Genomic DNA, 16,008 nt, shown 5'->3' with positions numbered 1-16,008 from the left:
ATTTCATGTTCACGTGAAATACTGTGAAATGTTGTTTACTGGCCATTTTTGTTTCAAGAGTCTCTGGAATTACCAGGTAGATTCATTTTGTTTTTGATGCTTACCTACTTCTTTTATTCCTATTTTCCCCTTTGTTTAAAGAACCTGATGGTAGGTTGTATGTAGGATTCCCAATCAAAACACCTCTCTGTGTACCTGCAGTTTGCTTTACTTGTATGTTCAGTCTTGGCCCTTGTGTACAAAGCCCTCCCACTAGAAGCACTTCGTCATGGTAGTTGAGGGGATAGGAAAGGCAGGTTGGTCAGCAGGTCTAGGACTGAATCTCCATCTGGTAGGAGAGTAGGCTTGGGAGTCAAGGGGCTGCAGAGGATGATGCTCTTTCCCTGCCCTGCCACTGAAGGCCAGTCAAGATAGAACGGTAGGTCCTATTTTTCTGAAGGGATTGTTGATTTCATTTTTGGCACTCGGGAGGAATAAAGGTGCTCTTGAGCAAGAACTTGAAAGCAGACACAGTTTGTCTTTGGTGTTCTTGCCAACCCTCCCCTCTCACACCCTTTAGTGAATTTCTGTGTGGATCCTACTGTGCCCTATCTGCTTGGTGCTCTGTTGAGATTTTAGTCTGTCTCTTTTGACAGATCAGAGATCTTTAAAGCCTTACTTCTTCCAAGATAAGTCTCTCAGATCTCAGACTCCAGTCTCAAGCCATCAATTTCCTTTGGACCTAATTTTCTTATGGACTCAATGGTTCTCCTTAAACACCGCATTATTTCCCAGTGAAAGTATTCATTGTGTAATTTAGGATTGAAAGTTTGATGTTGTAATACTCTCATAAATTGTTAGGTGGCAGCATAGGGCTACCTAGCAAAATAGGTATCAGATTTCATTTAAAAACGGTAATGGAGAATGAATTACTAATCTTCATTCGTTTTCTGTTCCTCAGTATATATGCTACTTATAAAATAGCTCATGTTATACCTCTTATAAAATAATTTTTGTTCTTTGATAAATTAGGTGAGTTTTCTTACTAAATTCTTTTTTTCTTTTTTTTTTTTTTAATAAATAGGTGGGAAATACACCAAGAGTGATTTCAAGGAGTATGAAAAGGAACAGGATAAACCATCTAATTTAGTTTTGAAAGATAAAGTAAAGCCCAAGCAGGAGTATCCTTCACAAGAACCAATTGGTGGATGTAGACCATCCACTCTGTGTAGAGTACTATGTGATATGTTATAAGTCATAAAGTCTGTAGAAGACAAGGTTCCTGAATCCAGATGGTTTGTGAAGACATCATTTAGTTTATTGTTAATATTTTTTCACCATCTTACATATACTTTTCCCTTTTTGGTACTTTCTCTATTTTATGGAGTTTACAGTTCAAAGAGATCTTTAGCCTAATTCTTTTCCCTCCTTACTCTTAGGTTAAGGTTAACACTTATTCTGAAATCTTCAGGTAAGATTTGTATTTTCTGTATATAATTGTAATGTTTTCAGTTCCCCATAGTCAGAAATTTTCTTCATATAGTTTAGCTAAATTCTTGGTGTTAACCTTCCTTGTAATGTTTAACTTCTTTGGAGATGGTAAATGTGTAGATTAACAAAATCCTTTTGTTATTTTATATGATTAGGTTGCTTCTTTCTGCTTAGTACATTGTCAGTCTAGCAACAAATATTTATTTGGCTCATACTGTAAGCAAGAGTTGATTTTTATAGGATTAAAAAGAAATTCATTGACTTGACCATTTAATTTAAGTTTTTTGAGGTTTTAGGTTGAGAAAAAAATCAGAGACATACTGCTTACATTATGTCATTTCAATTTTTTCATTGATATTCTCATTATAAATCTATCACTCTACACATTGCAAAAGTTATTTCTTTTGTGATTCTTTCTGGTAAATGGTTTCTTTGTTTCCTAATTTCTGTTAGTAATTTAGGGATTCTCTTTTCCCACACTGCCTTAGACATTTCCTTTCCAAGTATTCATCAAAGAAAGATGAATATCAGGTTGACTTGTTATATACTCATTTAAAAAAATGTGTTGACTGTCTACAATACATGAAACATTGTAAGGTGTAACAGCTGGATAAAGCTGAAATACCCTGACATAATCAACATGAGGAGAGGCTTTCACATGCATACACAGCAAACAGTAAGCTAAGTTCCAGTCTAAAAAGGTGAACATTAGAGGAGATATGATTGAAATATTAAAATTATAAAAGGTGTGGATGGAATACACTTGAGATTTATTTAACAAATCTTTGAAATTAAATTTAGACTTACTAGTAACTGCAGCTGGAAGAAGGGAAGTGGGTGGGACAAATAAAAGGAAGTATAGGCATAGAGTATAAAGTACAGGGAGGTGTCTTTCCCTCACAGAGGTAAGTAGGTCAGGCTGCAAAGAAAGAATATGTAGTATTAAAATGTTTTAAATTTAAGATGATAGATTACTGAAAGTTAAGAAAGGAAACCAGGTATGTTTGAGAATAAATCTGTAGCCCAGTGCTCTCCAGTAGAATTTTCTACAGTGCTAGAAAATATCTCCACCATCCAGTATGGCTAGTAACCACATGTGGTTTTTTGAGCATGTGAAATGGACTGAGGAACTGTAAAGTTTGTTGAATTTTAATTAATTTAAACAACCACATTTGACTAGTATTGAAAAATGCTTGCCTTCAGTCTTTTGAAATGGATGGAGAAGACAGACATGTCCTGATGTAAACCGTTGTTAATCATTCTCAAACAGGATATTGAACAAGAAAAAGGAAATTCTTGAGTCTGACCAAATACGGTGGTCTTTATGTTGTTGGTAGTTGATAGATTTCACTTCAGCAAGGCATTTATAATCTCAGGTAAAATATTAGATTGGTAGAACATGTGTTTATAATATGTAAGAGATAAAAAACAAAAAGTATAACTAAGAGATATATTGTCCTCATTCTATATTATATGTTACTTTGTTACTATGGCAAGGAAAGGAGATTTAGAGGACAATGTAATAATCTGGTAAGTTTTTTTTATAGTAAGTTTTAAGTTACAAAGTCATGGTGGAGATACACTTTAATGGATCTTGAAAAAAAAGAAATTGCTGTAAATTACACTACTACTAAGAAGATTAAAAAATAGAACAAAAGGAAAGGCAAGTTTAACTTAGGGTAGATCTCGGGAAGTAACTGTGGAAAAGAAGACGGGAGATCTCAAATTTGTGTTTAACTGGAAAGATTTGGCATCTACAAGTGTTGACTATAGTAGTGAGCAGAAGATAGTAGCTAAGCAAGGGAAAAGAGATGTGACAAATGTCACGTCTGGGGGTATAATAAATAATCTACAGATACTTACTTGGCATCTGATGTATACTAAGCAATAAAACATAGCCCCTGCCCTTATAGAACCTTACGTTTTATTGTTGGAGAGGGGGGATGAACACACCTTAAATAATTACCGTGGATCAAATATAAATATGTCTGTAGTGTTGTTAAGAAGTGCATTTGTGGGATATGGGGCTTGTAGAGGCAAGGAGTCAGGGAACACCCTCGGGTAACACTAAGAGAAATGACAAAAGCTGCAACTTGAATGTGAGGAGAGGAGGGCTAAGGTGGGATGCTGTTTTCTCTAACTTGATCCATCATTTCAGAAATACGGTTTATATCTGGACCCACCACAATCCAAGGATAGCCATTCACGCGCACACATAATTGAAACAAACGCACTGGTATTTTTCCGAGGCTCCGTATACTCTTTTCTGTTCTACGTTATTACAAAGTGCTGGCCGTGACCCACTAAGTGGATTTTGCTCCCCATTGACAGGTTACAGTCAGCAGTTTGAAAACCGCTGCTTAAAGCATTTTGGACAGAGGGAGCGGCATGTGTAAAGCAACACAGTAAGGTGAAATGCTGGGCAAGGGCTACCAAATTTGTACCTGAAAAAAGAGAGGCTCCAGAAGCTACTCTGGAAACTGTGACCTACTATAAGGGAGCAAAGAAGTTAGAGATGATGGAGTGACGTAGTGGATGGTGCAGGCTGATTAGCCATCGCAGCCATCTTGTGAAACCCAGAGGGTGCAGCGTTTTCCTGTTCCATCTTCTGTAGAAGTGAGACGTCCCTGAGGAAAGCGCAGAGCTGCGGCAGCGTGAGGGCAGACCTGGAACTCGAGTCCTGAGGGAAGTGTGTCTGCGATTTACTCTAGTCCCACCTGCCACTAAAATTGCTCTGCATGCGGGCCTTCTTCAGAAGAGTTTTTTTTTTTTAAACCACTATTCTGACACTTGTTAGCCTTCTTCAAATTCTATTAGAATTTGAGGTTATTTTCAATAGAGGTTGTAATAGTTTTACATTTTCTCTTATTCTAAGATGTAATAGTACATTAGAAAAAAATACTTACCTCTGTATTAAAATACATTATCATAATTTTTATAACATGTTTATGTGAAATTAAAACAAGATTCATTCATGTATATAAATATTGAATCACCATGTTGTACACCCGAAACTAATACAATATTGTATGTCAACCACACTTCAACTAAAAAAAAGAAAAAAGATTCACTCGCAGTTTACCACCTAGAAAAATGATGCTTTTTCTCGTTCCTTTCAAGTCTTCATCTTTTATGCTTTGTAAAGTTAACGATTACCATATGGTATAGACAGTATTTCAATCTCTTTTCACTTTTAATTTTTCATAAACACCTTTCCAGGTTTTTTCATTGCATTCATTTATCATTGCTAGTAGCTTTCTTTGCAATAATCCATCATGTTGAAGTTCTACAATATATTGAAGACTATCTTCATTACTGTGCTTTATGTTGCTGTCAGTTTGTTATTAAAAATAATCATTATATATGTCTTTGTTCATTTAACTTATTTTAATTTTTTATAAATTCTTACTGTAATTTAAATATGGTAGTTGTGGGTGCCAGCGTGGTTCAGTCGGTGAAGCATCCGGTTAAGCTCCAGTCATGATCTCACAGTTTGTGGGTTTGAGCCCCGCATCGGGCTCTGTGCTGAGCGCTCTGAGCCTGGAGCCTGCTTCAGATTCTGTGTCTCCCTCTCTCTCTGCCCCTCCCCTGGTCATACCCTTTCTCTCTCTCTAAAATAAATAGACATTAAATAATAATAAAATAAAATAAAATATGGTAGTTGTTGCTCTGCATTGCTAAATTTCCTCCTATAGGGTTGAACTAATTAGTACTTCAAAGGAAGAGTCTCCTGAATGTACCTTTTGTCTTATGTAGCTCCTCTGCCATTGGGGTTTGTAATACCTTCTTTTTTTTTCCAATGAAACATGTGCCTCCTTTTCTAAGTTTTTTCATTATTGACAAATAGGTTTCCTTATTTTTTGCTACTTATATTTTATTTGTGGACACATGTTTTTTGCCCACCTACTTGCCGATTGTTAATTGCTTATTTAAGGTCAGGGTTCTTTCCATTTTCCCTGACTATGTAATGAAAGAAAATAGGAGTTAGTTTTGTATTAGAAATAAACTCTATGCTTGTGAGCTGCTTTTTGCTTTAAAAAGTTACCTTTAGCCTCATGGCCTCCTTTGTTTACCAGATTCTTATGTTTTGATGTATTATCAGCGTCAGTTCTCACATCTGTCCTTAACTAGCTGCTGCAGTGCGAAATACGATCTTGTACTAGATGAGCAAGCAGAGGATCCGAAATCAAGTCACTCCCACACAAGTAAGAAACACAAGAAGAAAACTCGTCACTGCTCTGAAGAAAAAGAAGATGAGGACTATATGCCGATCAAAAATACTAATCAGGTACTTCGAGTGTCCGGCCTTAGCTGCAGGGGGGTAACCATTTTATCCCTCTGTACATGACATCTTAGCGACGTAAGTTAGGGACTAAGCATATAGATCTGGACAGGGTGCGTATGTTCTAACCCCAATGGTTTCATTGGGGTTAATGAACTTTAATTGTCAAGAACATATATCACAAATGATAAAAGATTGTTTTCAAAGTAGCTTAGTATATCATTTAGTTCCATATTGCAAAACAAGTGTGATTTCCATACATGTGGACACTAATTCCCATCAGTGTGGTTATGCTGAAAAAGTGCTCATTTATCATTTTCATTTATTACCAAGTGTTACGTATAGTACCGATAGCTGTTGAGGTTTTCAGGCCCGTGGAACATTTATGCGTTTCTATATTGTGTATCTGAAATAAAAACAGCACTCATAATTAACCACGTGAGGACTTCTCAGCCAGGCCCTGGTTGATGCAGAGATTTTAGTAGGCAAAGGTGAGAAGGGAGAAAATTCAAGATGGTAAGAAGGTCAAGCAGAAATGCAGAGGAGAGATGTGTATGGTTGGCAAAGTAAGGGATTGGCTTCGGAAAAACTAGGTGTACATTTCGGCACGGCTGTTCGTTGATGTGGCCTCCACAAGTTAGTGAGCTTTCTGAGCTACAGTTTCCTCCTCTGTGAAATTGAGATTATATTTACCTTATAGGTATGTTGTTGAGATTAAGGGAAGGAAAACATGGGTGCACACATTTTCTACACTGGGTATTATTACTTTTACTGTTACAGTCAAATTAGTGTGTTTTAAATCACTTGGAATAGTTTCTGTGGTAAGGCCATTAACTAGATTGATATTTCAGTTTGTTTCTTTTCGATGTTTAGGGATTGCTTAAATTTTTTTTGTTTGTTTTTTAGTTTTAAAAATCACTTGTATGGTTCCAAAGTAAAATCTATAAAGTGGTACAAACGGAGAACCTGTCCCCTTCCCTGTCCCCTGTCCCCTTCTGCCCCCAAGGTAACCATTTAATGTGCTTCATGGGTTGTTCTTCATTTTTTAAAAATTTCAGCAGACACATATTTTACATATATTCTTAGTTTCCTGTATTCTAGATAGCATATGTTCCTACTTCTTGCTATTATCTTGTGTATCTTTTTCCATAGCCTTTCTGCTGTTTAAAGATGGCCATCATTCATGACCTGCCCTCATTTTTCAAGTTACACCTTCACTCAGTTACTCAATCCTCCAAATAATAGGCACGTGAATCCGTAATAGCTAACATCTTGTGTGCTTACGGTGTGCGGTGGATGCGATTTTCCCCATCTCACAGCAGAGAAAGTGAAAACTGGAGAGGTTAAGCGGCTTGCCTGGTTTTGTACCACTGATAAGTAAGAGAAGCGCAGTGTAAATCTGGACGTGTACTCCTAACCACTCTGCTGCTGCTCTTATCTGGAATATATTCCTGGCCGTTTCCTCTCCTAAATTCTATTGCTATGCTAATATAGTTTGTCCCCTAGTATAATAATCCAGTGTGACCTAATGGAACATCTGCCTCTTCTTACTAATGTCTCTACCCTATCAGTTTAGCCTAAGACCACCCCAATCTTTTAAAATGGTGGCTGCGTCCCGTCTCTGTGAATATTTAGCAGATTTGCCGCTAAAACCCCTCGGTCTCTACCCCTGCTTCCTCCTACCACCACACTCACCATGTGTTCCTTTTAGCTGCAGTTTCTCATCTTGCACCTGTACATGGAATCTGGAATCAGTGAAATCAGGCCTGAGATATACTTTGGTGTATTTGAAATCATCAGAGGTCCAAAAAATCCAAAAGCTGGCCACATTTTAATTAAGTCTGTGATTCCCTCCTCTTCTTGCAAATCGTTTTTATCTTCTCTTTGATTACTTAAAACTTTATAATAGCAAATACTTTTGTTTTTTGGCAAGGAGTAAAAGGCATCAAGTACTTTTGGGGGGAATGTTGTTAGTATCTTTCAAATAATTTTAAGTCCATTGGTAATTATAAAATTGTTAAATTCGGGGTGCCTGGGTGGCTCGGTCGGTTGAGCGTCCGACTTCGGCTCAGGTCATGATCTCACAGTCCGTGAGTTCGAGCCCAGCGTCGGGCTATGTGCTGACAGTTCAGAGCCTGGAGCCTGTGTCTCCCTCTCTCTCTGACCCTCCCCCATTCATGCTCTGTCTCTCTCTGTCTCAGAAATAAATAAACGTTAAAAAAAAAAAAAGTTAAAAAAATAAAATTGTTAAATTCTAAATAATAATCTCCTAACTTTATTTCTCCCCTCAAAGTATATTAAAGCAAATGTTTTTGTATTTTGTACTTGGTTATTTTTTTTTAAGTGTATTTATTTATTTAGAGACAGAGAGCGTGGGAGGGGCAGAGAAAGGGGGGAAGAGAACAGACTCCACACTGTCAGTGCAGAGCACAACACAGGGCTTTATCTCACGAATGTGAGACCATGACGCGAGCTGAAATCAAGGGTCAGACACTTAAATGACTGAGCCACCCAGGCACCCCTGATTTTGTACTTTGATTTAGTATACTAATCAAATTTTCTCTTATTTTTTCTTATACTAATTTTCTCTTATTTTTTTTCCCAGGTAATAGCATCTGTATTTAAGATCTTAGTGGGCCAGATTTTTTTTGTATTATTCTGATCTTTATCCTTTTGAGTTCAGTCTCAAAAATATAATCACTAAAGGGGATTTTCAGTGCTAGATTATTTTCAGGTATAGCTCAGATTTTCCTATTTATTGGTATTTTGCTTGGTAAGCCTAGTTCCCTAAGAATGTTTTAACTTATTTCTTGAAGTTCTTTGTTTTTTGTTGAGTGACAGACTTACTACTGAATTCGAAAACTTCTCTGTTTAATTTTTTCACCTCATGTCTTTATTCCAAAGGTGGTTACTATGTTGTTGAGGTTTGGGCTTTACTGGGGTTCCAGGAAGTGAGTTCTCGGCTGTGGGTTTTGCCTTGCTGAGAAGTATTCATTCTGGCTGTCAGTCCTCTGTGGCTTTTAAGGTGTTTATTATTCTTATAATTTGGGACTCTATTTTTACTGTCATTTTAATCATTTAGTATTATTTTAGTGATTTAGATTTAACTAAACCTTTGATTGAGTCCTAAAGACCTGAGCAAGCATGGCTCTTAGTTTAGATTTTTTTTGGACTGCTTTACATGAAATCATTGGATAGGTTAAGGTTTAAATTGACCACTTAAAAAAATAAATAAATAGGACTTTTTAATGGTGTTTTTTCTTTCCTTTTTAGCCACATGCTAGTTTAATCATTTTGCCTTATGTCTTAAGTGTATAAATTGATAGAATGTTTTCTTAAGATTTTTTTTTTCAATGTTTATGTATTTTTGGAGAGAGAGAGCAGGGGAGGGGCAGAGAGACAGGGGGCAGAGGATCCAAAGCAGGCTCTGCACTGACAGCAGAGAGCCCGATGCAGGGCTCGAACTCAGGAACCATGAGATCATGACCTGAGCCAAAGTTGGGCGCTTAACTGATTGAGCCACCCAGGCACCCATAAAATGATATAATTTTTTATAGTCTGTACTGGAAAGACTTAGAGCTCATCGAATTAATTTCTCTCACTTTAGATATAAAGTTCCTGACCCCACAGGCCTGTGAGCCTTTTGAGTTTAATCAGAGAGCTAGAACTTTAACATTATTTTGATTCAGTCAGGTATGAGGTTTTTTTTCATTATTCTGTACCACCCCCTTTTCAATTTTATATGTCAAGTTACTGCTCAATTGAATAATAATCTCCAACCTGTATAGATCTCTTGAGTCTCAATTTCTTTATTTCTAGAATGAGGGTAATATTGTGCCCCCAAAGCACTTAGCACTGTGCTAGCACATACATACTTAAAGGATCTGTTCTAATATGACTTCACCCAGCCACCTGAAGTTTCTCTTTTATGCACACAGTGCTGATTTCTTCCTTGCTCTTTGGTTTTCACTTCCACTCTGTGCATTAGCCTTCCTGCAGCCAATCCACAGCCAAACCCACTCACTCTTTGAGGTTCATCTCCAGTCCTAACTTCTCTATGAAACCTCCCCTGATAAATCTAACCTCAAGATTATTTGTTTGACACATCTCCTAAATGGCAGAGACCATTTGAACCGAGAGCTGCCTGACTTCAAAGCTTGTGTATCTTTGAAAATACTCCATCCAAGTAGGAGAGGTTTTAAGGCTTCTGCCCATTTCACATTTTCAGCTTCCTCAATTTTTTCAAAAAATTAAGTACTGTGTAGTCTTTTATCTCTTTCTCTGTAATTTTAAACACTCAAAGCATTTAATTGCCTATTTGTATAATTGCTGAGGACTTTAAAGAGTTACGCATCAGCTAAGCGATCTCTCCATCTTAAAAGTTGGTTGTCTCAGCCAATACAAGAATTAAGTGTACAGACAGAATAGTACATAGGTATTTACATTTTGTGTATGTTACAGGAAGCACCAAAAAATTCTTTGATCTGGGGCTGTCATGTTTTGCTAGAAAACAGTTGGTAAAGGGTTAAACCACATAGTCATTCTTCTACCTTGGGGACTCTTTTAGAATGACAAGACCTATTGGGATTGTGTGGGAAATTATGAATCAGTTTATAATGTTGTATTCCACAAACACTGATTATAACAATCATGTTAGATCTGTTTTCACATACGACAATCTCCATGCCGGGTGTCACGTACAGTATCTGGACAGTGTATGGAATAATTATGAATCTTTGCTTACAACCCAGTCCTTAACCATGGGTATTCATCACTCTAGATTTTAAACCTTGATATTTATCTTGACTATAATGTCTGTGGTGATAGAGTTGGCACCCTTGGGAGCTCAATCCTTAGGATTTTGCCTTTCCTCTGAGAGAAATCTGTTAAGGAAGTTGGATTTTATGAACTTACCTCTTGAAAGAGCATCGGCTCTGGTCTCTTTAGATTTCAGCTACTTGCTGAGATACTCACTTTAATTAGGGGTAGAACACAAGCAGAAAGAGAATTGTTTTAAGTAACCCTCTTCTGTGTGTGGAAATTACTACTGTTAATTACTAAGAATGGAATTTAATGTACCTACTCTATTGTCTGTCTTAAGGGCAGTGGAATTTTCCATTGTTTCTTAGCTCATTTTAAGGATATATGTAAATAAATGATTTTTAATAAAAACATACATCAGTGTAGTGTAAACAAGGAAAATTTATTTGAAGATTTGGAGAGGAGCTGTTATAAAATAAACACTTGAAAAATAATGAGACCAAAGTATGCAGTATCTGTTTTCCTTTTGGACTGACTGACTTGTCTAAAACCTCTCCTGGCTATCTCTTCTTTTAGGGGTAAAAGTTGGGCTTTTAGGGGAATTTTAGTAATTCCATTGCCGATCACTTGGGAGTGAAGAAGGGAGAGGTAGAAAGGTGAGCAGCCACAACCAGAGTTCTTGGTGTCACGATTTTCTCTAAAGACTTGTTCTGTTTTCAGCTGGATGATTTCAATTCTTGGTTTTGGATCTGATCCTTTAGTTCAGCTGAAATAGTAGATACAAAGCAATGAGATCGATAAGAAAAATGGTTAAGTCTCTTTGTGAATTATTTTTGCTTTCTGATTTACAAGATTCTGGGCATTAGTGGTAGTGTTCCAGTCTGAGCCGGTATAGCTCCTTGCTGAGTTTTATTAATTGACAGTGACTACAAGATGATTCTTCTACTCATTCACCTGTAACTGTCTCTCCATTCCTTTGACAGGATATCTACAGGGAAATGGGGTTTGGTCACTATGAAGAAGAGGAAAGCTGTTGGGAGAAACAAAAGAGTGAAAAGAGAGACCGACCTCAAAACCGAAGTCGTAGCCGATCTCGAGAAAGGGACGGCCACTACAGTAACAGTCACAAAGCCAAATACCAAACAGACCCCTATGAAAGAGAACGGAGTAAAAAGAGAGACCGAAGCAGGAGTCCCAGGAAATCCAAAGATAAAGAAAAATCCAAGTACAGATGAAAGACAGAGAATCAGACATGGGTGGCTAATGTATTTACTGTTGTCTAACTTGGAGCACCAGGTACTCAGATATTGTGTCAAAGCATCAGAGACTCTGCTTATTTTTTTTTCACACTAGGGTTATGGCCCTTTTCGATTAATACTGATTGTATAGGGCACAGAAAGACAATAAAAAGTTGAACATTTTCTTTGTATACTTTTGTACACTAATTTTATTGTTATACATAAATAGTGGTCTTCATTTTTCAAGTCTTTCACATTTTCCACTCTTCTCTTTTTTAAATGAAGTATTTCATACCTACAGAAATCCACAGATGTGTATATATAAGGTATAAAGAATAGTAAATATTTGTGTACCCATGAGCCAGCTCAAGAAATAGAGTATCACCTGCATTTTAGAAACCCTCTGTGTGTTCTCTCCTCACGTGATGATTATTCTGAATTTTCTATTTGTCCTTCTCCCGCTTGTTATAGTTTTACAACATATGGATGTATTCGCAAATAAAATGTTAAGTTTTGTATGTTTTTGAATTTTATATAAATAGCATAATGTATGTTTACTTCTGTGACTTGCTTTTTTCAGCTTAGTATATTTTGAGAGTCATTCATTTTTATTGCTTTATAGTGTTGTATCAATAGACCACAATTTACCCATTCTTCTGTTAGTGGACATTTGGGGTTGGTTTGTGTGTTTTTGTTTTTGCTATTGCAAACAATGCCGCTGTGACCATTCTGTATATAGGAGAGATATCGCTTGCTCACACAGTATGGAAATCCTCGTCTTTGCAAGATAATGCCAAGCTATATTCTACAGTGGCCGAACCAGCTTACACCCCGACGCGCGTTATGTGACTTACCTTTGTTTCGCATTCTCTCCAGCACTTCTTAGTTTCCCACTTTTCAATTTTGTCAATTTAGTGGACGCTTAGTGGTATCTTCTTGTGCTTTCCAGCAAGAAGACTGCTATTATTCTTATATTTGTTCTCATATATGTAACTTGTTCTCTTCCTCTGGCTGCTTTTAAGGTTTTCTCACTGCTGTTAAGAAATTTGATTATGATGTGCTTGGTGTAGTTTTTTCATCATTCTTCTGCTTGGGCTGTTTACCTGTGGGTTTCTGGTTTTCACCAGGTTTGGAAAATTTGGGGCTATTATTTATTCAGTTACTTTTTGCTGTTTTCCCTCCTCTCAGCCCTCTCCTAAGACTCCCGATTACTTGTATGTTAGGCTGTTTGAAGTTGTCGCACGTTACACTGATGCTCCATTTGGGTTAAGTCTTCTTCTCTGTTCCGTATTGAATAGTTTCCATTGTTATGTCCTCACATTCATTAATCTTTTCTCCTGAAGTATGTAATCTTCTCTCAATCCCACCCAGTGTAGTATTCACCTCAGACATTTTTTAATTTTAGAAGTTCCGTTTGTGTCTTTTTTATATCCCCCATGCCTCTCCTTAACATGCTTATGCTTTCCTCCCTTTTTTTTTTTTTTTTTTAAACACCCAGAGTACATTAATAATAGCTGTTCTAATGTACTTGGCCATTCTATCATCTGTATCATTTCTGGTCTGTTTCTATTGATTGATTTTTTTCCCCCACCCATTATTGAGTTGTAATTTACTTTGTATCCCTGGTAATTTTTGGATTTTACGTTGTTGTACACTAGAGTTTTTGTATTCCTTTAAATATGTTGAGCTTTTTCTGGAACATAATGAAGTTACTTGGAAACAGTCTGATCCTTTCATAGCTTGCTTTTAAGCTTAATGAGGCGCTAGGGCTAATTTGGCTCACCACGGGAGTAAACCCTTCTGAATACTCTCCACTATGCTTTGTCTTTTATGAGATTTCCCCTCTCTGGCTATGGGAACAAGAACTATTTTGAGCCCTATATGAACTCCCAAATTGTGCTGCCTGTTCTTTTCTGGTGGCTCTTTCCCACCTTTGGGTAGTTTCCTCATGTGCATACACTGATTAGTATTCAGCTGAAGACTCAGGCAAACCCTCTGTAGATCTGGAACTCTCCCTTTGTAGTTTCCCCTCTTTCCAATTCTCTGCCCTACAAACTTTATCTTGGCTCTCCTGCATTCTCTGCCCATGGAGACTCCCTATCACCACGCTATAGTGTGGACACTGTGCGGTAACCTAAGACAATTATTGGACTTGCCTTGTTCTTCTCTCAAGAGTCACTGTCTTGCACTGGCTGTTGTCCAGTGTCTGAAAAACTTTGTAGTATATTTTCTGTACAGGCTTTTAGTTGTTTAACATGGGGAAGGTAAATTCTGCTCCTGTCACTGCTTTCTGGCCAGAGTAGAAATCTTAGTGTTTAAATTTGCATTTCTTAAATGCTGACAAGGTTGAGTATCTTTTCATATGTATTATAGTCATTCTTGATTCCTTTCTGTGAAAAGTTTCACATGTCTTTTGCCCATTTTATGTGAAGTTGTCTTTTTATTACAGATTTCTTTGAGGAGTTTTTCTTATGGATACTAATCCATTTTTACTATTTGATGTTGTAAACATTTTTTCTCAGTTTCTGGTGTATTTTCTCACCTTTGTATTGATATGCTTGGAAGAGCACAAGTTGTAAATGTCCCCTCAACTTTGTAATATAAAAAATTTCAGGAGTGCCTGGGTGGCTCAGTCGGTTAAGCGTCCGACTTTGGCTCAGGTCATGATCTCGTGGTTTGTGAGTTCAGGCCCTGCATCAGGATCTCTGCTGTCAGCACAGAGCCTGCTTTGGATCCTCTGTCTCTCTCTCTATATATACCCCTCCCCCACTAGCACACTATCTCTCAAAAATATTTAAAAGATTAAAAAAATTTTTTCATATAAACACAAAAACAATGAACATCTATAAGCCTTCCATCCAGATTTAACAATTAATAACAACTTGTTGATCCAATTTGAAAGTAAATTGAAAACATGATGAACTTTAACCTTTCAGTATTTCACCATGCATTTCTTAAAAAGCAAGTGTCCTATATAACCACGATATTATTATCACATTTAAGAAAATTAACAATAAGTGCACTTGACTGGCCCAGTCTATAGAGCATGAGACTCTTGATTTTGAGGTCATGAGTTGGAGTCTCATGTTGCGTACAGAGAAAAGAAAAGTAACAATAATCCCAGAATAAATAATATATAGTCTACATTTGAATTTCCCTGAATATCTCAAGAATGTCATTTTTAGGTATTGATTTGTTTTTAATCCCAGACTCAACATTCATGCATCACATCTTGTTCTTGTCACTTTATTCTCTTAATCTAGAAGAGTTTCTTATCCATCCTTCCCACCTCAAATGACATTGACTTTTTGAAGAGTTCAGGCCAGAATATTTCTTAGAGTGTTTCAGATTCTGGAAGTTGATGGTGTCTTCATTGTGTCTTCTAACTCTTCTCTATTTCCCGTAAACTAGAAGTTATGTCTAAATGTTTGATTAGAATTAGGTTATATATTTTGGGCAGAAATCTTTAGGTTGAATGTCAAATTTATTAGCCTTTCTCTGTGTGTTTCGTGTTTTTTATATTTTGTTCAAGAAGTCCTTAATAAAGATATTCTCCTATATTCTAAAAGTTGTAAATAAAGCTTTGTTTTTTATATTAAATCTTTAATCCACCTTGTATGTGTGTATGTGTATGGTGTGATATAGCAAAAAAAATCTTTTTTTTTAACATATGGATGTAGCCAATTGTCCAAAACATTAGTGAATAGATCATGTATATTCCCTGTTGATCTTCTATCAGGTAAGTTTCCATATATGTGTGGATTTTGTTTCATGGGCTCTCTCTTCCATTGGTTTACTGTTTATCCCTCCACCAATACCACACATCAACATTTCTATGGCAATAGAAAGTATTTAAGCAAGCCCTCCCCCCCGCCCCCGACCTGTTTTATTAAAAATGCCTCTGCCCTTTGTTTTGTGCAATTTTGGAATCAATTTGCATGGTTTCCCAAAGAATTCTTTTAGGATTTTAATTGCATTTGCATTCAAACAATAGAAACTTTTGTGGAAAAAAAACAGCAATCATAATATTGAATTTTCCTATTCATAAAATAGCTTATCTCTCCAGTTAGTTCTTGAACCTCTTAGAATTTTCCTTACAAAGCTTTTGCACTCCTTTTGTTAGATTTACTCCTAGTTTCCATATATTTTATAAGATTCTATTCTTTCATAAATTTGTTTCCTGATCTAAGAGGTCACACGTACCTTTCAACTTTTAATTTTGATATAATTTCAGGCTTACAGAAACAGTACAAAAAG

The 16,008-nt window shown here is 36.6% G+C and overlaps 1 protein-coding gene across 3 annotated transcripts in view; it reads left to right on the top strand.

Moving 5' to 3' along the window:
• PPIL4 (peptidylprolyl isomerase like 4) overlaps positions 1-12,461 on the top strand; it is a 37,976-nt gene extending 25,515 nt beyond the window's left edge. For all 3 annotated transcript variants that reach the window (XM_042940053.1, XM_042940052.1, XM_042940054.1), the window contains exons 11-13: positions 1,064-1,160; positions 5,611-5,758; positions 11,497-12,461. In XM_042940053.1, the coding sequence (XP_042795987.1) occupies positions 1,064-1,160; positions 5,611-5,758; positions 11,497-11,748 (497 nt within the window). In that variant the 3' untranslated portion in view covers positions 11,749-12,461. The remainder of the gene's footprint in view (positions 1-1,063; positions 1,161-5,610; positions 5,759-11,496) is intronic.
• Positions 12,462-16,008: the final 3,547 nt, after the last annotated feature.

The sequence above is a fragment of the Panthera leo genome, chromosome B2 (genome assembly GCF_018350215.1).
Source record: "Panthera leo isolate Ple1 chromosome B2, P.leo_Ple1_pat1.1, whole genome shotgun sequence".
Taxonomy (NCBI): domain Eukaryota; kingdom Metazoa; phylum Chordata; class Mammalia; order Carnivora; family Felidae; genus Panthera; species Panthera leo.
The sequence above is the reverse complement of the archived record's forward strand: the minus strand, read 5'-3'. Positions and strand labels throughout refer to the sequence as shown.